The following is a 23,385-nucleotide window of genomic DNA, read 5'->3' on the forward strand; positions in this document are numbered from 1 at the left end:
CCTGTACCGTGCATTCTCCTACACACACACACACACATAAACACACAAAATCTCATATGAAAAAAAAATCTGAACGATCCATGCACCAGACACTTCAAGGTCACAACGCCTTGACTTCACTGCACAACAAAAAAAGCAAATAACACATCATATTGGTGGGGGAAGGATTAGAACCGGGAAAAAAATTCTGAACGATCCATACACCACACCCTTCAAGGTCACATCACCTTGACTTCACCAAACAACAACCAATAAAAAAAGCAATTAATACGTCATAGTGGTGGGGGGAGGCCGAGAATCAGCTGTAAACAACTACTAATGACTATGACTATTAATCGATTTTTAATAGGTCGTTAATAGTTTGAAGATAGTAAAACTCGTTTGAAATTGTTATTGAAACGGTTTTAGTCATCTCGTTTCATGGGCTCGAGAATGTCATTATAAATTGCACAGATCTGGTAGCTGCAACTCCTTCTAAAGAACTCTGTGCGAATGGGTGGCGGTGTTAGGATTTTATACCTCACAATAACATTTTGCACATCAGTTCTGAAAGTAATTTTTTGGTGTAAGACGGCACTTTACTATTAATTATGTTGTGAAACAAAGTTGCAGCATGTAACACTCTCATATCGTTTATATTTCACCAACCCGCCGTATGCTGGTTGGTGATATACATAGTTTATGTGATATTCATTCTCTTATAGTTCAAAAAATTAATCGTAAGCAGTAGGGGAAGGTAGGGAAAAGTGGCCACCCTAAGCTTTCAATCCACGCCAACCGAATAAATGTCAACCTTTTGACAGTTCGTTTACCTATCCTGGTCGGGTAAAAATGGCATATACAAATTCATAAACGGGTAAAGTGGCCTACTTCAAATAAAACATCAAAATTATGTTATTTCAATTAAGATTTATTGATATTTTGCATGGAAAAAATATTTAACTTAAACAACAGTTTTTATTGAATTGTAATGTTATTCTACATATTAATTCACAACAATCAACAGACTTTTATTTTTCTTAATCTGAATATACTTACGTTCACTTATCATAAATAGTCATTACTCACTTATCAACATCAGCTTTTTAAATTAATTGCCAAAAATCAAGTCTTAACTTGTTTGCTTCTTCTCAATTATTCATTAATAACGAATAAAATCAACTTTTAGTTACTAGTCTATAGAATACAAGTAACAACCTACTCATTTGTATTTGTTCATTCATAATCGTACCTAACAAAAAATATTCTTAGGAACAAAATTCACTATGAAAGTTACCATCGTTGTCATCACAACTCGAGCACGTTTCATGGGCCCTTCGCTTACAACTAGAACACTGTATCCAACCATCTTCATGTTTTGATTCAGACCAAACTTCGCCACAGTGAAAGCATTCAGGGTCATCATCTGTGTCATTATCGTCGTCTTTATATTTGTCACTTTTCTTTTTAGCAAAGTTCGTGCCACGTTTTTTGATTCTAGTTTTAAGTTTTTTGGCAGTTTCAGTTGGGGTTGGTTTAGTAGTAGCTTTTTTCACTCTCTTTGTAGCTTTCTTTTGTTCCTGCTATTGATTCTTCTTGCAACTCATTTTTATATGGGCCGCTGGTTAAAACTACCGTACGCCCTCTCTTTCTATTCACATTTCTAATCTTAGGCAATGGTTTGAGAATCGAAAATAAGTTGCAAGGCGATATTGCGAAGGATGTTCTAGATTGTGGGTTTAAGTAAGGATCAAATGTCGGTGGAGTAACTGCAGCTGGTGTTATCTGGGTATTCATGTTAACGTCCTAGTTCAATGTTTTCCAGTTCCAAAATATGTTGCACCAAATCTTCCTCTTGATTTGGACTGAATATTGGACGACGAGGCGTCTTTGTTTTTTCCTTATACACGCCGTTTGAGCGTTGTTCGAGAAATACTGAAAGTTCTGCTTGCTTTCAAGAAGCCCATTTCACCTTTTCGTACAGCTTGTATAGCTTTATCCATTGCCTCTGAAAATAAGCATTAAGGAGATAAAGTGGCCCACCAGGTCACTTTACCTTACCTATTGGTGGGCCATTTCACACGATTTAGCAAGAGGTGAAAAAAATATACTAAAAATGACAAATGGGGTTATATTAATCTAGTATCGGAATCTGAATCAGAGCTACCTCCAGTTCAACAACAAATTCTATGAACAGGATTCAGGTTTACCAGATATATTTATGAACAACTTGGAGACCACTATAGTAAACTCTGACCTGGGTAAAAAACATATTCATTTTTGGTACAGATATGTAGACGATATTCTTGCCTGTTTCAGAGATACTACACGACAGCTGAACCAATTTATGACATTCATGAACAATCTCAATAGCAACATTCAGTTCACACTCGAAACAGAGATAGAGAAACAGATAAATTTCTTGGACCTGGCCATTACACACAATCAGAATAAATTCGAGTTCAATGTTTTCAGAAAACCTAGCTATACATCCCAAGCTATTCTTTCCATCCAGACAGTCATAAATTAGCAGCCTACAACTCAATGTTGCACAGAGCATTCGCACTGCCTTTGTCTCCAGACAATCTACCTAGGGAAATTGATACAATTACATAGATAGGTCATAATAATGGTTTCAACGCAGATACTATCCAGAAGTTAGTCAGGAAACTAAGCCGGAAATTCACTCACAGATTAATATATCCTCAGGTCAAACAACCAGAAATCAAGAAATGGGTAACGCTAACATATTTTGGAAAAAGAACAGAAATAATCGCAGGTTTCTTCAGAAAAAACAATGTGGAAGTAGCATTCAGACCACATGCCAGGTTATATCATTTCCTTTTCAATGTCAAAGATAAGGTCGACAAGTTAGAACAATCTGGAGTTTATAAGCTTAAGTGTCCGGAGTGTAATAGTGTTTATGTGGGACAATGCGGACGAAATTTCCAAAAACGGTATTCTGAACATGAAAGGTCCTTCAGACTAGGAAAAAATGATTCGACGTTTTCAAACCATTCCTTGGCATGCAACCACAAGTTTCCGAATCTAAGCGATACGGAAATTCTGCAGTATGCTAGGAAGAATTGCAAACTCAATTATTTAGAATCCTTGGAAATTTACAAGCATAAACATTGCAGGTGCAACCTGTTAAATGATCATATCGATTTAATTTACTCTCCGGTTTGAGAATGTCCATATAGGACGAAACTGCAATAACGTTAGTTACAATTAAAAGTGGTATAAAACATAGAAATTTTCATTTTTCTTTTCATTATGATCTCCTACCACGTATTGAAGGCTACATCCATCAATTTATAATAATCTAGTTTGCAGCGAAATGAATAGCTCAATTAATCCACCAAATCGATAAAATCGTGCATTGTCCTTCCGTGAAACTGATGACATTACTTTTTAACTATGTTCAAATCACTCACCTTAGATCAGATACCACAAAACACAATTATTTCACCATCAAATCTGAAGATGAGCACTGACCCGACCGGTGTTTACCGAGACAATATGGCGTCAACCAATGAATTATTTCAATATGTCTTTGACAGATAGCTCATTTTGGTTCGTCCGGAAACAGAAGGTGACCACTTTACCTGCCTGGGCTACTTTATCCATCCTTCCCCTAATTCTGAACTTTTTGTGTTTTTCCTTGAATTGGTTGGTCAAACATGGACTATACAAAACATCAGCATAATTGAATATAAATAAAACTAACGATTCACACAAATTCACCTTCACCTTCATAGGTAGGAAGTTTTGGTGTCCATATATAATTTCAAGAGAACAAATGCACGCCTAATAAAAATTAAATTGATTATCGAGACTTTCGAGGTTCAAGTCCATATCTGAAATAACGCCCAGGCTTATGGCTTCTGGGACAACCTCAAGTGAATGATCATTTACTACTATTTTCACGGATTTTCGGTCCGAAAACCATTAGATTCACTACAATTTATATTTAGGCAGTGCCCAGAAGTATTTCTCACAAATAATTTCAAGTCACTATCAATTGGGGTACACGTATTATTTAGCATTTCAGGAGGGAAACTATAATACAATTGGGTGTCGTCTGCACACAAATGTATATTACATAATTCCAAATATTTAGTTGAGTTGAGATGTGTAGATTGCAAGCAAAAGGAGTCCCAAAATAGAACCCTGTGGCACCCCACATATCAGCTTTAAATATTGCGAGCTGATTTCTTCTATGGTAACCTTTTGTTGACGGTCAGTGAGATACGATCTGATTTGTGATATACCATTTTTGTAGTGTCCTATATAGCCAAGTATTAATAACATTAAATTAAAGTAAATAGTATCGAAAGCCCTACTAAATTCAAGAAGCACCAATGCTGTATTATTGTTTGCGTCACGTTCTCTAACAATATCGTCAACTATATGCAGCGAAGCCGTTGCACAACTATGTCCTTTACGAAATCCACGTTGAGTTATTGGAAGTGTAGAGAAATTGTCAATGTGTTCTTTCAACTGTTAACATAAAGATGTGTCACAAGACCCCCCTTTTCGTTTAATTTTTTTTCCCAGATGGCGCCCAGTCGCCATCTTGAAAGTTTCATCTATCAATTTCACTTCAAAATAAAGTATTCATGTATTAATTATCCCAATGCACTATCCCAAATTTTAATTTTTTGAGTTGACCCGTTCAAAAAATTAAAGAGGGGGACATTAAAGAAATTCACTGTATATGGACAGCACATTTTTATAAATCACAATCATTAACAGATACGTACTGAAAACAACGGGTAACTTACCTATTCTATTAGAATTGGCGAAATAGTTTTAATTGTGGACGATAAGGCACTTAGAAATCAGTGGATTATAGGAAAAATAGAAGAAACATTTCCCGGTAAAAACAAAGTCTAGAGATTTGTTCGAATTAGGAATAAACATGGAACATATATGAGACCTGTCACCAAACTGTATATCAAGTATAAACTAACATTTGAATTCTGAAAACGGGGTTACGTAAGAAGTTTGTAGGTAAACTGGAAAACGAGATAGTTAAATGAACAAGGGTGCCAATTATAACATTCAACACTGGAGATTATAGAAATTACTGGGGTTGTCAAACTCCACTCTTGAATTTATGAGTTTGACAACCCCGGTAATGCCTATAATCTCCAGTGATGAAACCCCGTTTTCCAGTTTACCTACAAACTCCTTATATAACCTCGTTTTCAGAAATCAAATGTTAGTTTATGATAATGAGGTAAAACCTAAAACCGGTCGTAAAAATAAAATATCTAGTGGAAATTACACGAAGTGTTTTTCATTCATTTCATCAATCTTAGAATTAGACAGGTGGATGATTAGGTACTACTAGCTCATTAAATGCGGAATTATTTGAATTCGTCTTTAATTTGCTTAAGTACTTTACATCACCATTTATCTAATCGATTTTCGAAACTTGTAACAAAGTGTGGCTGGCTTCTGTTGATGATGCATTTGTGTTCTTTTCTGTAACAAAGTGTTGCGCAGTTGTGCAACGTATTGATAACAGGAAAAGAGCCAGAAAAACGTGTCTGCAGTATGTTTTATTAATATCATGGATAGTATTATTGTAATAAATGGACTCTGTTGAACTGAGTGATTCCTCGTTGTTTCTAAGAGAAGAATCATTTTTTTCATATGTTATATTTCAAGGTGAACCCTGGAAATACTGTCGCTCACACCTTTATCAAACATAGCCCATTCGCAGTTCCAGCATATGAATAATATATCATGATCCATAAATAGTATCGAATAAACCTTCTATTGTGCCAAATCAGCGGTGTCGATGTAGAGCTTATCTTTTCACACCGAATGGAAGGAAAGAGACGAAGAGAACGAGACAGAGTTCTTCCATCAATGAATTAGCCCAGTCAAAGAAGGACACAACTCGGGTAAAACAATCCTCAACATTTTTTAATTCTACTTCATACGTGAAAATAAGGGACAACTACCATTTCTTGACGTTTTGGTAATGAGGAGCAAAGATGGAGGGTTAGAATACGATATATTTAGAAAAGAAACAAGCACGTACAGGTATATTCCTGACAGTTCACATCACTGTGGACAGCACAAACGTGCTGGGTTGAATTTTTTGGTGCATCGTCTTTTGACTTTCCCTCTAACACATGATAGGTTCACAATAGAAAAACGTACAATACAGGAAATAGCAGCCACTAACGGTTTCCCGAGGGGTATTGTAGATGACATAATTAGGAAAAAGAAGTTTAGGTTAAGAATGAACGAAATCTCGACTTTCAGAAAGGACAAAAACCAAGATAAATACATCTCAGTTCCATACCACCAATATACGAAGAACTTTGGAAATATTTTCAAGGAACTAGGTATGTAGGTGGTTTTTAAAACAAGTCATACACTGCAGAACCTTTTGGGAAGTCCAAAATACAAAGTCGAGAATTCGGAAAAGTCTGGAATTTATGAAATTGAATGTAAGGACTGCGATGCAAAATATTATGGACAGACAAAAAGATCTATTAAAGTGAGATATAAGGAACACATAGCACACTTAAAATATGGAAGACCTGAAAAATCAGCAGTCGCCCATCATATTTTGCAACAAAACCATTCCATAGACTTCAGTTCTTTAAGATTAGTTAGACAAGTTAATAACAACAGGCAACTAGATGCCTATGAGAGTGTGGAAATAAGTGAACATAATAATATTATGAATAACGACAACGGACCAATACCAAATAGCATACTATATAGCTTGTTGAAATAATATTGTTGGGTTTACTGATTACTACAAAAAGACACATTGTAAATATATTTAGAATAATATTACTGGAGTTTTTTCCCAACACCAAATCGTTATTTTTACACCTCGACACGTGTTTCGATCACCAAGTGATCATCTTCAAGAGGAAGGAGTTTTATCTTCCTCTTGAAGATGATCACTTGGTGATCGAAACACGTGTCGAGGTGTAAAAATAACGATTTGGTGTTGGGAAAAAACTCTAGTAATATTCATTACTACACCAAAGGTTCCAAACAGTATATCACAAGTATATTTAGATAGGCAATATTGTGAAACTAATTTTATATAGCTGAAAATTGTTCTATATATAGCTGTAACATTTAAACATACATAAGGACATATTGTAAATAATAGAAAGGCCAATTGTAAAATTAATTTAGGGTGGTACACTTGTATGGGTGGTATTACTGATTACCTACCTGTATGATGTACCTGATTAGTATAAGTAGCTTCAGTTTTGAGTAGTTATTAGTTTTATCTTCCTCTTGAAGATGATCACTTGGTGATAGAAACACGTGTCGAGATGTAAAAATAACGATTTGGTGTTGGGAAAAAATTCCAGTAATATTCATTACTACACCAAAGGTTCCAAACAGTATATATATCACAAGTTTAAATTATAATAATAAGTACTATGATGCATGAGATGAAATGAATAATCGTAGCTACGGTTTTAAATTGGACAGTCTTCGTTCAAACCTTATTTGACCTATAATTGCAACAAGATTATTTAAGAGAAAGTGAATAAAATAAGTAAAAAAAATGTTTAACGGTTTTATTAAAAAAAAGATAATAATGATGTAGATAATATACAAAAAACTAAAAAATAATTCGGAAGGTCCTATGTAGCAGTCATCACACCACTCTCCTCAGCAATCTACGGCATTGATCAGATAAAAAAATAATAAAATCGTTGGGCGTAGCGTAACTTGAGTAAATATGTAAATACTACGCCCAATGATTTTTTTTTATCTCATCAATACCGATGATTGTTGAGGAATTGCTGCTACCCAGGACCATTCGGATATTTTTTTAGTTTTTAGTACATTATCTAAATCATTATTATCTTTTCTTTCAATAAAACCGTTTAACATAATTTCTAGTTTCCTTACGCTTCGAATCCTGCATCCAATCAGACCATTCTGTTGAAATGATTGCTCTGATCACAGGTGTCATTAATGAAATGACCTACTTTCGAACATAACAAATTAAATTAAAAAGAGGTGGCACTAAGTGTATACATAAATACATGACACCAAAGTACACTTTTGACAAACAGTGGATGATGAAAAGTTATCTCGACATTTACATTACACTCAATAATTGAAGGTTTCAACAGAAGCTTCAATATTCCTTCAACTAGTGACTTCGAGACTAGTGACTTCGAGAAAGTGACTTCGAGACTAGTATGGGAATGCCGAATATCGGATATAATATTATATGTTATTTTCTAGTAAGGTGCTAGCCTGAAAATGTTTTACATATTTCAGTTGGTAGCGTTGGTATCTATATAAATAACATGTATGTGTACAAACTCTCCCCTATCCACTTGATCTTTCATATTCTTATTCCAATCCTCTCCCTCAATCCTAATATTCGGACCAATTATTGTTATTATCATCTGAAAAGCAATTGCTGGTCAAGCTCGGGACCCGAAGTTCGGACCTATTCGGAGGGAATGCCAGAATCATTAACCAATGACCACTACATGTAGGATGCGTGATCATTAGGTCTGAGAATCGTGTTAACTGAGCATACGTAGGGAACTAAGAAGTACAGCCTTCTGCATCCGTCCAGCTAAGATTTTTGCCGTCTTGAGGCAAGCTGGGAAAATTATGAGACCAGAGAGGAGCAAAGGCATCATTTCAGGACTCCTTTTATCAGAATAATCATTTTAACAGAGTGGTGTGGGTAGAAGTTCTGCGAAGTTCCAAGTAAACCTCGATTTTTCATCTACTTTTTTCTTCATTTTCGGACGTTATTCCCTCCACCCGCAGCTGAATACGACACGACGTCTTACTTATTGGTTGAAGAGAACTACATCAGGCTTATTAGCTTATATGATTATCTGTCTAAAAGTGGGCAATGAGTAGTTCCAATAAATTTGGCACCTCTCATTCTACATAACGGATTCAATATTCTCTGAGCATACGGTAATACTCAAAATTCGTCAGTGCCGCAGATGGTAATATCGCATTCATAATGCTAAGTTCCGTCGAAGGCTTCAGGCTGACACCGCATCTATTTCGGAAATGCTGATACCAAATTCATAAGGGTCTCAGGTGCCTCACGGTTGGCACTGCATTTTGTGTTAGAAACCTCTATTCCTATAATTGACTATGGTAGACCAAGGTGTTGAAGATAACATCCTGGCAGGCCATGATGAAACCCTCGAGTTTCGACTCCAGCCCACTTCACCTGAATGAAGTGAACGTCAAGGTCTTGGAGAAGCCAAGGTCTTCAATATTCTTGGACACATTTTCGTACGTCGGCTTATCTTTATGAAATCGTAGGAACATATTGAATCTTATAAATTTTTAAAAGTTTTTCCACCGAAGAGGTTGGACCGGTCATACCCTGTCCCCTAAGCCCCAAGACATTTGGAAGGTGTGTCGGTTTCACCAGTTACCACTTCCAATACCGTGAGGTATGCGATCGATGAGTCCGAGAATCGAGTGCTCTGAGCAGATTAAATGCGCCTCCTTCATTATTCCAGTCAATATTTCTACTTAATCGCGACAAGCTGGTATATCCTTGAGAATCAATAGTAGGGGTAGGAAAGGCTTCATAACATTGAGAACTCCAACAAATCTTTTTAGAAAGTGGCTTGGATAAAATCCTCGAAGTTTGAAGACAAAATTTCGATATTTACTACTCTTTGCGGACAATATTCGCCGCACCTGGAGTTGAAAACTCTACGACGAATATCGATGGTCGCGTTTGTTACTTTGTGCAACTCTGGTGTCTCATAACTACCGTAAAAGTGCCGTAGATGATAAAAAAATACTCTTAGACCGCGTCGGTGGATATAGGCTAGGACCGTATATTCCCAAAGTGGTAACAGTGAATGAGAGTATCAGGCACTTCACAGCAGGCCCTGTACCTGGTATCAGAAACCTCTATATACCCATCACGCGACTACAGTAGATTACCCTGGCAGGCATTATTATAATTATTTTCTTCCCGAAGGTTGACCTGGTCGGGCCTGTCTCCTATACGTTCTACAGGACGCGCTAAAATCATCAACCAATGACCACTCCTCACATCGTTGGGTGAGTGATTATTGGGTCCGCAAATCATGTGCCCTGAGCAGACCTGAAGAGACAAGAATGACACCCTTCTTTATTAGTTTGGAAAGCCGGCATGATGTTGAAATTCGAGAGTAGAGATGGCATCATCCACCAAGAACTCCAAAAATCAGAATTCTGTATATATTGGGAAAGAATATTGTAGATATACTCAAAACGTACCTACGAAGAGTTATTTTTAACAAGAAGTAAATGCTTTTTTTTCCTTTATTTATGAAACATTATGCAGCATGACTGACTTATTTGTGAAAATGACGATAGTGTCATGCCATAATTCGAAGAGATTTTTTTTTATATTCAAGAATCTCCTGGTATTCGTCGAATAACATTACTGTGCGTTCAGAAACTCTTCTGGGACTGGACTATAACTCGTTGTTAGCATACGATAAATAAAATAAATAATATGAGCGCCTGAATTGTACTCTCAATACCGCATGTTCGGTAAACCCCACATTTTCTCGAATGTTTATCTTCACTGTTCGTTTTTCAGTCTGTCTCAAGCCTTCTTTCAGTTAAGGAACAATAAATATTTCAAGAAGTGTTCGTGAAATAGTGTAAAAAATGAAACGAATTTTCATATTATTAATAACTGTTTTGGTGACATATTGCTATAAGGAGAAACACGGAACAATCCGGTAAGAATTGTATTAGTATACATATTAACATTCCAGACTATTGATTAATTATGTTTGTCCTTGGCAAGGGCAATCGGAGCAGATTGTTAATGTTCAAAACATGATGCTTCGAGTTGAATTATTATTCTGAAACTTTTAAACCTGATTTTTTTTCAGAGTGGATCTGTTCAGACAAACGAATCCTCACCTACAGTATTTGGTGTATGGAACACACCTTAATTGGTTTAAAAAGAATGATTCGTACCCCGACGTACCTATATACAGATATTCTGATGTAAGTATGGTCTTTTGAGAAACAAACATAAAAGTTTAACAGAAATGTATCAATCATCTGAAGTTTATTACGAAATACCGGGTGACAACGAAATTATTGTACATGGCTTCATTCAGTTGTTTGTGAGGTGAACAATTTGATGATCGGAATGAAGATATACCTCATTGAAACCGATATTTCTACTGATAAAAGAATTAAAAATCTATACCGATTTAACCGAAAAACTAAGTCTTTCTTTAATTCCTTTATGACATTGCCCTGTTCATTAAATATAACTGAAACTGCCTTGGTGCTTCTCTGATTTTCAAAATTGGAACTACGCATTTTTCTTGACCCCATTTCACTCCACTGAAACAATCAGTACAGCAGTAGAAATCAATAGTTGTCGCTTGAAAACACCCAAATTATGAAGATTTATTGCAGATTTATGCAGGTATAATTATCAATAGATAATTGTAGACAATTCGAAAAACACTTTATTGTGAGATTTCACTAAAAAGTTTTACAAAAACAAAACACGTGTTTCACTATACAATAGCTTCTTCAGGCTTCTTCACAGATTAAATCAGATAACTTGAAGGGGACAAGTCTAGTGAAATTGTAAGTCATTTTACTGGTCCCATTCTACCAATCGACGGGTTAGATTGCTTTATTGTGTAATGTTGCTAATTTTAAAATTAATTGTTAAACCAACAAAAATTTTCGTCTCCAAAAATCTCGCCTACCGGCAGTGTCTCAAAAATCCCAGTGCCGAAAACCGAACTAGGTTTGCTAATGCTCGCAACAGATGCAAACTTAGGATTAATGAAAGCAAAGAACTTCACAATCAGATAATTAGGTATAAACTTCTTGCCAATCCCAATGGGTCTAGATCCTTCTGATTGGTAGCTGAAGCTGTTAATCAGAACTTTACAAAATCCACAATTCCACCACTAGCACAAGCGGATGGTTCAATTGCAACAACAGTCATGGAAAAAGCAAATCTACTAGCTGGGTAAGGCACCACCCACTATTTCGACACTAGAATCCACAATGCCGGAAAATCACTTTTCGACAGCGTCTAGTCAGGCGAATTTTGAAACAGCTCAATATCAACAAGGCGTCTGGCCCTGATGAAGTGTCCGTCATCGTAGGTACTTAAAAAGTGAGCAAATGAAATCATGGAGAAAGTCGTTAACCACTATATCCTCAAATCATCTTGAGCGATCATTAATATGGCTTTCCAAAACAAAGATCAACAGGCGACCTTCTATCGTATGTCACCCATATTTGGAATAACGCAATCAAGAAACATGGAGAATCAAGAGCTGTTACGCTTGATATTTCAAAGGCCTTTGACAGTGAGTTGGCATGAAAGTTTGCTGGCCAAACTTCGATGCTATGGCTTGTCGGATCATTTTTATGTAGGTATGGCTCTTCAGCTTCCTGATATCTATGGATATCTCTCGAATACGCTGGGGTCCCACAGGTATCCATATTGTCTCCAACTCTCTTTATATTATATGTCAACGACTTATTGGAAGAAACCAAGAATCCAATACATTGCTTTGCTGACGACAGCGCACTTATCTCGTCATTCCATTTGGGTTGCGGGGCATCCCTTACGGAGGCACATTTCCACCGGCAGCAGGACGTTGCATATCTTAATGAGGATTTAGAAGTGATTTCGAATTGAGGTGGAATTAACCAGGTTCAATTCAACGCCACAAAAACCCAGGCATCAGTTTTCTTTGCTTTCTGCTTCGATAAGTTTGTTGTAGGTTAAAATGAACACCAATATGTCTTGGCACAATCATGTTGCTGGAATTGCAAAGGCAGCTTCTCAAAAGCTTGGAACAATGTTCCGAACCAGAAAACTGTACACACCTCAGCAACTTTTGATGCTTTATAAAACTCAGATCAGACCTTCTTTGGAGTATGTTTCTCATGTATAATGCTCCTCCCTCTAACATACCCTGAAGCATCTGACGTTAGCTGTCAAAGTGACAACGTAAAGATTTTGCTGCGAAAAATTTTGATAATTTTGGTGTTTCTGTTAGATGATCAGCCATTTACCAGTGGTAGTTCTGTTGTGTTAGTTGTGTGCGTGTTATAGTGCGCAAGAATCTTCAAAACTTCTGGTGAGTACGTTTAGATTTGTCATTTTCGTTACTGTTCACTGTGCTCACGCCTGAAAGTTTTCAATTTAGTTATGTCCACTGGCAGTATGGAGGAACTGCTTCGCGGTCTGGCTGGCAGGGAAAAAGCCGAGATTGTTAGCATTGTATGCCAACTAATCTCGTGCTTCGGCCTGAGCCAGTCAGATTTGCACGGCAGTGCATTACCAGTCCCTGGGGCCAGCCGTCAAATTTTGACGGATGAAAATCAGGGAGTGGCTAATACCCCAACTGATAGTGAAATTTCAGCTCGCGATTTTGAAAACGCCAGCGTTCTTTCCTTCTCCTCATCGACGTCGAAGAAACGTCGAATCAATGAAGATTTTCCTCCTCTACCCGATATATCCAGCCACAAGGTAAGTGAATGGATTCTGAAAGAAAAACCTAAAAAGAAAGTCAAGGCCAAGAAAATATCAGAAAAAGCTATTATTGACAATGTGAGAGAAGAGGCTCGAAATTATTATACCGAGTCCGAGACCTCACATCAACCTACCCAAAATCCGGTAGATGAGTTGGCCACTACAAGTGGTATTGAAAAAAATGAAGATATGGAACAAGATATCATTTTGGCAAATGACAGTGTTTCCAACTCAGGAAGTACTGTCAAATCAGTTCATGGGGAGGAGCCTGGTACCCCCGCCCCTCTCACTCAAAATCAACCGGCTAAGAAAGCCAAAATTCCACCTATTGTTGTCCGTCAGAAGAACAAATGGGTATCCCTGTTGAAGCTGACGACTCAGGAGAACATTAAGTTCTCTAAAGCCGTCAACTTGCATGATGGCATAAAGGTCCAACCCGAGACTCCTGACGACTATCGTCGGCTGTCTAGATTGTTGGTGAAGGAAAAGATTCCTCACCACACTTATTCGCTCCCTGAAGAACGGCAAATCCGTGCTGTTTTCAGGGGAGTGCCAGAACATCTGGCGACAGAAGACGTTCGTGAGGAGCTCGAAGCCAGAGGCTTTGATCTCGCATCTGTAACGCGTATGAAGCGGTACAACAAGCCCATGCCGATGGTTCTTGTCCTATTGAGCAGGGACCAAAGGCACATCTTCGAGGTCAAGGAACTCCTGAGCATGAAGGTACAGGTTGAACCTCAGTATCCCAAAGTTTCGGTGGGTCAGTGCCACCGATGTCAACGTTTCGGCCACTGTCAACGTAACTGTCTAGCAGTCCCCATCTGCGTAAAGTGCGCCGGCAGGCATCTAACCAATGCCTGCAAAAAGGCTAGGACTGACCCCCCGAAATGTAATAATTGTAAGGGGGCCCACACCGCCAACTACCGTGGATGCCCGTCATACCCGAAGGTACAACAAAAGGGGAAGTCTTCTGCAAGGAAGCCAACCCCTCCAACAAGACCTGTGGGATCTGGTCGCGTTCAAGAGGGGGTCAGCTTTGCAAGGGCTGCATCCAAGGGTGCCAGCAGTTCTGCAAAGCCTGCCCCCTCTCAACCTGGGCCCTCTCCTCAGACGCAGGGGGTTTCAGACATCTGTTCCGCATTGGATCAGATGAAAAAGTTGTTCGTACAATTCCCCGTGTTACAGAAAATGTTCACGGTGAATACTGACGTGTTAACTGGAACTGCCAATGTCTAGACAACCAACGTTGCCTAGATCTCTTAAGATAGTTTTTTGGAATGCTAATGGCATTCGTTCAAAGAAACTAGACTTTGAAAACTTCCTGATAGACAATAACATCGATGTAGCTCTAATACAAGAGACACATCTGAGGAACGAATCTATTGTCATTCCAAACTACAGATTCTTTCATAGAGAACGTGTTGGACGTGCTGGAGGGGGAGTTGGCATTTTTGCCAAACGATCTCTTCAGTGCGTACAATACGGCATTGACAGTGCCCGTTTACACGGAACTGAGGCTGTAGGTGTCGAAATTCGACTGAGCAGGGGTTGTCATAGAATAATCTCGGTCTACAATCCCCCGAGCGTTCGATTACTCCCTGAATCACTGGATGAACTGCTGATGGGAAGCGACACTCCGACAATTGCTGCTGGTGACTTCAATGCCAAGCACAGACCATGGAGCAGAGCCACTAATCGAAACGGCCAGGCGCTCCATGCGCATGTTGACAGACATGAATATCTAGTGCTGGGACCAGATGAGCCTACGTACTATCGCGGGCAGACTAGGCCTGATGTACTAGACATTGCGCTTCTCAGAAATGTCTCTCTGACTAGCGAAATTTACGTTCTGTCGGAATTGGACTCCGATCATAACCCAGTAGTCCTGGTATTGGGCGATGAACTTCCTCCCCCTGGTTATTGCGTGCGATCTAAGACGGATTGGGATATCTTCACAGCCCAACTCGAAGAGATGCGCGCCCCTCCTGAGGTACTCGACTCTCCTGACGAACTCGACGCGGCAGTGGAGCGTTTCGAGCTTTCCGTGAATGATGCTCTTCGAGCGGCCACCTCCAGGGAGGAGTGTCCGCTGAGGAGCTATAATGAGTTTCCCCCCCGTATCAAAGCCTTGATACGGGAGAGAAATCGTCTGAGAAGGCTCTATCAGCGAACCCTTTTCCCAGGGGATAAAACTGCGGCAAACAGGTTGGCCAATCAAGTCAAGCAGGCCATCATTGATCATCGAAACGAAAGGTGGGAAGAGCTGTTGGAATCCTTTGAACCTGGGAGTGACGAGCTTTGGCGAGTCACTCGCAGGCTTAAGGGGAAGAAGACTGCTCTCTCACCCATTCACGGAGAGCGCGGAGTGTGCTACTCCCCCGCCGACAAAGCGTTAGCCTTTGCTGACACGATGGAACGTCAGTTTCAGCTTAACGTTAATGATGATGACGACATTGATCGTGATATGCTGTTGGAAGACCGGGTTCACCGACTCCTCAGGGAAGATGACGATGACGACATCCGTCCAGCTTCTGTGGAAGAGCTGAAGGGATATATTAAAGCCGCAAAGGCTAAGAAAGCACCGGGAGCTGACTCAATAACTAACAAGTTGTTGAAGAAGCTCCCGGACAACTGCGTTGAGTGCTTACTGAATATAATTAACAGTTCGCTGTCCCTCAGATACTTCCCCAGCAGATGGAAGCATGCGGTCGTTGTCATGATCCCAAAACAGGGTCAGAACCCGCTGTTCCCACAGAACTATCGTCCGATAAGTCTACTCTCTTCGGCGGCTAAGCTGGCTGAAAGAGTTGTTCTCCAAAGGCTCAACGAAGAAGTTGAGGACCGAAATGCTCTGCCTGATGAGCAGTTCGGCTTTAGGAGGGACCACTCCACTGAGTTACAGGCTCTAAGGCTGGTCGAAAACACAATCAGCGAGTTGAACACAAATAAAAAAGTGCATATCGTCCTATTAGATATCTCGAAGGCCTTCGACCGAGTTTGGCACGAAGGTCTTCTGCATAAGCTAAACATGTTCGACCTACCTCGGGGCCTGATCCGGTGGATCGGGTCTTTCCTGAAAGGTAGGACATTTCAGGTTAGAGTAGAGGGATCTCTGTCTGATAACAGAGAGATCCTTGCTGGAGTGCCACAGGGGGCCGTGCTCTCTCCGACGTTATACTCACTCTACACCAGTGACCTTCCGAGGCACGAGCGTGTGAAAATATCTCTTTACGCTGATGACACGGCTCTCCTCTCGTCTTCCATGGGTCGGGAGCTCGGTGTCGTCTATATGCAACGTGCATTGGACGACCTCGAGCGCTGGTACCTTGACTGGAAGATTCGAGTGAACCCGGATAAGACTCAGGCAATAACCATGGGAAGATTGAAATCTTCTCCGGCCAGGAAAGTGAGAATCTCTGGTAGGGAGATTGACTGGCAAGCGCGGGTAAAGTACCTCGGCCTTCTGATAGACCGTAGACTCACTTGGAACCCGCACATAATGTCCGTCAAATCTAAGATCGAGGGTCGGATAGCACGTCTGTACCCTCTGATAAATAGAAAATCAAAAATGAGTCTAAAAAACAAAATTACCATCTACAATACGATGTTCAAGTCTGTCATCATGTATGCTTCAGGCGTATGGGGACAAGCGGCTCCGACTAATATTTCCATTTTGGAAACATTACAAAACAAGCTAATGAGGATGATTGTGAATGCTCCTTGGTTCGTGCGGAACGATGCCATCCGCAGAGATTTGCAGCTACCTTCCATTCGGCAGTCCATTCAGTCGAGAAATCAAAGAGTTTTTGATAACGCAGAAACTCATGAAAACCTATTAGTCAGGGAAGCTATGGATTACGCTATAGACGACCCCTCTCGATATAGAAGGCCCCGACACTCTGTCGTATGAGGCCCCTATATCCTCCGATGAAAGATGAACAACGTTTTCATCCAATTCACCCCATCCAGGCAGGGGTACATCGTGAAGGGCGGTACTGATGTCTGAGGACATTCTTGCCGCCATACCAACAACACCCATTCAGTTATGACCCGTTTGTCCTTCTGACAAACATCAGTTAAAAGGGTAAGGGAGCAGGTCTCCAATCCTGAACGAAACCAAGATGATCGTCAGCATACCCTGAAGTTGCTGGATTCCATCCAGAAAATATCCATCCGCCTGATTGGAGACGCGAATATCATGTGCAACCTTGATAGCCTGGAACATCGAAGAAAGCTTGGAGATTTGTTTCTCTTTCATAGATACTTTCATGAGAAGTGTTTAAGTGACTTGCCACATTTGATTATACCAAGAGCGGTATATATCAGAAAAACGCCACGGAGTGTGGCTGCTCAGCGTTTTGAGATTTAACTCAGTACACCTGGAATCTCACTGTTTGAGATCTCTTTCATCTGAAGAACTGCGTTTATGTGGAATACACTTTCTGAGAACGTTTTTACGAATGAATTCAACTTCTAGCGATTCAAATCCAATGGAACCGTTACTTTCGCACATGCACCGCTCTGAGAGAGCCTTGAGGATTTTTCTGTAGTGATTGTGTTTTGTTCTTATGCCATTAGAAAACACCAACATTTAATATTAACAGCTGTTTCGACACACTATGTCATCTTCTGAGCGAGTTATAAACTAACCTAAGTATATGATGTCGCCTTCTTAATATTAAAAATTGCATTGGTAGGTAGAGAGAGGTCATTTGGGGACATTTGGGAAATTACTAATAACATTATTGATAGTTGGAGAATTATAATTATCTATCTGATCATTCAGAATAACGTTGTTTTTAGTAGCAAGATGTTTTTTGATTTCTCCAAATTCCAATATATTTAATTTCAGAGTTTTTGTTGAGATTTTGTGTGAAATTGTGAGTGTTTCCTATGAGATGATTGGCGTAATTTGAATATTTTTTATTCAATCTGTAAGTTCTCAAATGATCCTCAAATCTCTTGCTGAAACTGCGGCCAGTCTGGCCCATATATAAGGCATTGCAGTCGTCGCACATGAACTTGTAGTCCCTGAATTTTTTTAATTTCCCCCATGCTGACTTAGAATAATACATAAATAAACGCGAATTGTTATTTGTCTTGAGTGCTACAATTATGCCTTGTTTCTGAAGGAAATTAGATATTTTTTGTAGAATAACTGAGATATATCAGACACAAAAAGCGATGGTCATAACAATGGGGATAAATAATTCCAAGTCTGCATGGGACAAATTAAAAAATTCTGGGGTTTACAAGCTCAAGTGCAACGACTGCATGCAATGCCTTGTATATGGGTCAGATTGGCTGTAGTTTCAACCAGAGGTTCGAGGAACATTTGAGAAGTTACCTACCAATGCAACTTTTAGTATTTGGGGAGATGACATCATATACTTAGGTTAGTTTATAATTCGCTCAGAAGATGGCACAGTGTGTCGAAACAGCTGTTAGCATTAAATGTAATGTTGTGTGAATTGTGAAGTATTATTCTCACCGTGCCGATTCGAATAAAATGAATGTACACATATTGGAAGCCGAAACTGTAGAACATGTGCAAAATGATTCAATCAATGAGTTTATTGCATTTGATTGTTTCACTCTGTATGTAATGTTACCGGCTTTGGTAAATTTGTTCATTACTAAGCTCAAATTGTATTATATTTTGCAATAATTGTGGCTTGTATTCAATGTTTTTTTAAACGGATTTAATTTTGATTCCGATGTCGTAATGAACCTTGTTTATTTTCAATATTGTAATTCTGAATATTATGGGAAGTGTTCCCCGAAACGCCATTGGAACTGTTAAGAATTGTAAGATGTGAAATTGTTCAACTGCTTCTAAATTTTTTGAATATATTCCTATATATCATTAAATATGCTACCTGTTACAGAATGAATTTTATGGAAAAATAATGGTTGGGAAACCAGGACAAATGATGAATGTAGCTTTTGACACAGCTTGGTCTCAGACTTGGTTGATTTCCTCTAAATGTTCAGCCATTACAACCCCTGGATGTAGTAAGTTACCAGTTGTTATATATGGTGTTTTCATTCATAATAAAATAGAGAATATTTGGTTTTTACGCAATTTTCATGATATGAAACCCAACTTATAGGAAAAAATGGTATGCTTGGATACCTTTTTACTTGATTTTTTATTTTCTTTCTGTCATACACTTTCCGGGACTGTTTTTAAGTAGAGCTTATTGACTAACTTAAAAAGATCTGTAAGTCAACTCCTATTGTTTCCTCCTATTTATTTTACTCAGTTGATTGTGAGAGAAATAAACAATTGTCAATTACCAAATATCACTACATTACCACCACCACCTATCTGCACCTATCTGCAATATCAGGTTAAATTCTGTTTCCTTATAGTGAAAAGTAATTATTAATTCGAAATCCTAACAGAGTGGTCAAACAAAGTTTTAAAATTCTATTATTTTTCACCGCAGCTGGTATAGGCGGGTTTATAATACTTTTCCGGGTCCACCCCCTTTTTGTATCGCAAACAAACAATTTTATGAGTGTTCGAGTTGTTTTCTACCTGCAGTGGCGTGTTTTTGGGTATTTAATCAAAAATACTTGTTGAAACTAATAACCATGTTCATTTATTCATATACAATCAATACTTTTATAACATTTGAATTCATTTATTCATATGATAATAAATATATATTAAGTAAAAGAATTGATTATGGTGTGTTATCATCAGATTAATCCGATGAATCGTCATCGAATGTTACGAATACAATTTTCACAATTGCAGAATTTGTCCTCTTCTCTCATGAAATGTTCAAAACATATTCGCCATTTTTTCATTTTTTGGAATCGAAATTTTTAAGGATTCCTTGTAGAGTATTGTGACATCTTTTATTTTGGATGTCGTTTTTCTTCTTGCAACGAAATCCTGTACTTGGACTCAAACCAGATCAATGGGATTGAGTTCGCAATGATAAGGGGGCAGACGCAGAATGATAGTATTTCGTTTCTGTGTCGATTAAACACTCTGTGAAACGAGCTTCATTCAAACATACTATGGACAACAGTTTTTTTCAACCATACTTTCGTAAAATGGAGTTTTATTTCGTTGAAGCCACTCAACGTTATCCGATTTCTTTCATGTATTAGTTGGTATGCTTTCAACTTTACTGTAATGATAACTTGCAGTATCCATCACAAGAATTAGATTGAATATTTGCTCAGAGAATATTCTTCAAACACAGCCCTCAAAAAAACCGTCAACTCTTCAATGTGGGCAATAATCAGTCGCTTTCCTTTTCCGGAAGGCGACTTTAATCCGGTAGGCTTCTGTCTTCTGAAAATGATTGACGTGAATTTGCAATGTTTTTGCCATCCTCCGTTAAACCAAGTTCTATTCAGATAATGAATCATTCTCAGGTCCGAACTCTCTCGCCTGCCATAGGTAATGTCTCCTCCAGCAAATAATTTCATCATTTTCGGATTAAAGAAGTTGTTAGTATTTTTCATCGTAATATTTTTGGTCGTAAATATGAGCATAGGTTGAAAGGTTCATATTTTTTAGATAATATTCTGAATAAATATAGTTTGAAAAACTAAAACACACGCTTTTTAAAAACATCGAACTAAAAAGTTGAAATTTTTTTTTAATAAGCAATAAGTAATAACGAACGAAAAATAATAGTAGGTATTATCTTGATATACAAAAAATATAGTCTAATCAACAAGTTCAAAAACATGAAAAATAGAGATAAAGGTCCTAAAAATATGAGCGATAGCGCATTCGCTTCGGAATCACCTCTAGAAAAATGTTTTCGAAGGATTTTGATGCAGGTAAAAAATTGCAATTGTTATTAACAAAATAAGATTGAAAAAAATGGTATTTAGTTTTTCTTTAATAACTCAAAAAATATTAATATTTAAGCTCGTTAAAGAGAAGGAAATTTCCGATAAAAAAGTCCCGACTCCCCAAACTGTCTCCATTATTCTCAAATTTCACTTTTATATTTTTCTATGATTCACTTATATTTTCATAGTCTTCTATGATTCACCTATATTTTTCTTTTTTTTTCGCTAGGTTAAGTTGAAAAGCAGCCTAGGCTGATACTTCACCTTTTCATTGACCCTTAATTATTGTTCTAAATTTTTGTATTTCATTTTTTATAGTATGTCGATGAATAAAGACGATTATTATTATTATTACTATTATTATATTATTTATAATTTAATTTGACGTTGAAAATAGGGTTCCACGCGGCTCTTACCGCATGCGCGCGCTGCCGCTAAAGAGAGTTTATCAAAAGAAATAATATATATATATATATATATATATATATATATATATATATATATATATATATATATATATATTACTTTATACGATTCTGCGATGAAAGTTCATAAGAATTTATTAATTTGTTAATTATGATTTTTTATAACTATTGCAAAATGAAATATCTAACAATTGTTGATAATTTTTTGTTTCAATTGATATTTATCTGTGTCTGTTTTCACATTAAACAATGGTGGTAATTAACATTCTGTATAGCTGTTTAAGGACTTTCGACAGTGACAAAGGTAAAACTCAACCGTAGACGTACTGGGTGGATCAAATCTGCCGAGGGTTCTTGTGTGTTTAGTCCAATATTCTCTAAAAACTGAATTGGAGCTTAAAATTGTTTTCCTCGTGTTAATATTTTTTCTGTCCTCAAATTTTCTTTGTTTTTAATTCGCACCTGAAATTTACCCCAAAGTGTATTTATTGTATTGCAATATCGTCTTCTTTCTTTTGTGTAGAAAATGCAGTATGTTTTCGGATACAGCATATGCTCTATCTAGGGTATTACAATGTTGAGGCGGATTTCCACCGAATGGACTCGCTTGCGACTAGTTTTGTTTTCAAAAAGAGAAACAAAGAACTTGTTTTAGTTTCGAAAACAAACGCGAAACTTGAATTTCACCAAACAGAAAAAAACTAGTCTGAGTCCCGCTTTTTGTTGTGAAATGTTTTCTGATTTGATTGATTGATTGATTTGATGAAAATCCGCCTTTAGAAACAATACTTGGTATTAACAGACAATGATAAGTTTTGCAGGGAAGTCATTTATGATGACAAATTAAAAATTTTTGTTAATTTTCTACAGCAATCTTCATTGAAAACAAATATAAAGCATGATTCAACAACTACATATTTTTCTTGAATTTTACCAAACAGACAAAAACTAGTCTGAGTCCCGCTTTTTGTTGTGAAATGTTTTCTGTCGTTTCTATTACACGAACAGTTTTCATCATACTTTCTCTATACTATGTTTTTATAATTGGCTGCGATTTTTAAATAATCGAATCTTTCGAGCGAAGGGAGCGAAAGCGAAAGGAACCAAGATACTGGATGAGATCATTGTTAAAAAGACGAATAAAATTATGGCAGATTTGATAAAGGATAGCATGAGAACAAATGGAACTGAGACCATCGTTTCTTGTAATTTCTAAGAATGTCCAATCACGAAATTCGAGAACTTGTTAAATGTATTGGTATCAAAAATTTCTAAACATAATACAAAGAGATATGTTACATCTGAATAGTTGCTTGTTGTTGTCGCCGACAATTTCCACATAGTGAACTCTGTTTACTAAAACACAGATAAAACACAAAAGCCTTTCAATCTTACCGCCAGCCGACGGGACATTTCGTTGTTGACAAAACAGTCGCCCGTGACACAAAGTCTTCGAAATGTATGTTATTTTCACAACTCGAATTTTTGTTTTGTCGAAACCGACACAGTTGCTGTTTTCTTCTGGTTTTGTCCTTTTGATGGAAATCCGCCTTTAGAAACATGACTTGGTATTAACAGACAATGATAAGTTTTGCAGGGAAGTCATTTACGATGACAAAT

General features: G+C 37.8%; 1 protein-coding gene across 2 annotated transcripts in view; it reads left to right on the top strand.

Annotated features, from left to right (window-relative positions):
- Positions 1 to 10,523: 10,523 nt before the first annotated feature.
- Positions 10,524 to 23,385, top strand: part of LOC111503340 (lysosomal aspartic protease) — a 63,666-nt gene continuing 50,804 nt past the window's right edge. The window contains exons 1-3 of one of the 2 annotated variants that reach the window (XM_074186170.1): positions 10,524 to 10,724; positions 10,881 to 10,998; positions 19,402 to 19,528. In XM_074186170.1, the coding sequence (XP_074042271.1) occupies positions 10,651 to 10,724; positions 10,881 to 10,998; positions 19,402 to 19,528 (319 nt within the window). In that variant the 5' untranslated portion in view covers positions 10,524 to 10,650. The remainder of the gene's footprint in view (positions 10,725 to 10,880; positions 10,999 to 19,401; positions 19,529 to 23,385) is intronic. The other variant, XM_074186171.1, reaches the window with a different exon arrangement.

The sequence above is a fragment of the Leptinotarsa decemlineata genome, unplaced genomic scaffold, assembly GCF_025532065.1.
Source record: "Leptinotarsa decemlineata unplaced genomic scaffold, Ldec_3_MD MMD2_tig00078422_RagTag_RagTag, whole genome shotgun sequence".
NCBI lineage: Eukaryota > Metazoa > Arthropoda > Insecta > Coleoptera > Chrysomelidae > Leptinotarsa > Leptinotarsa decemlineata.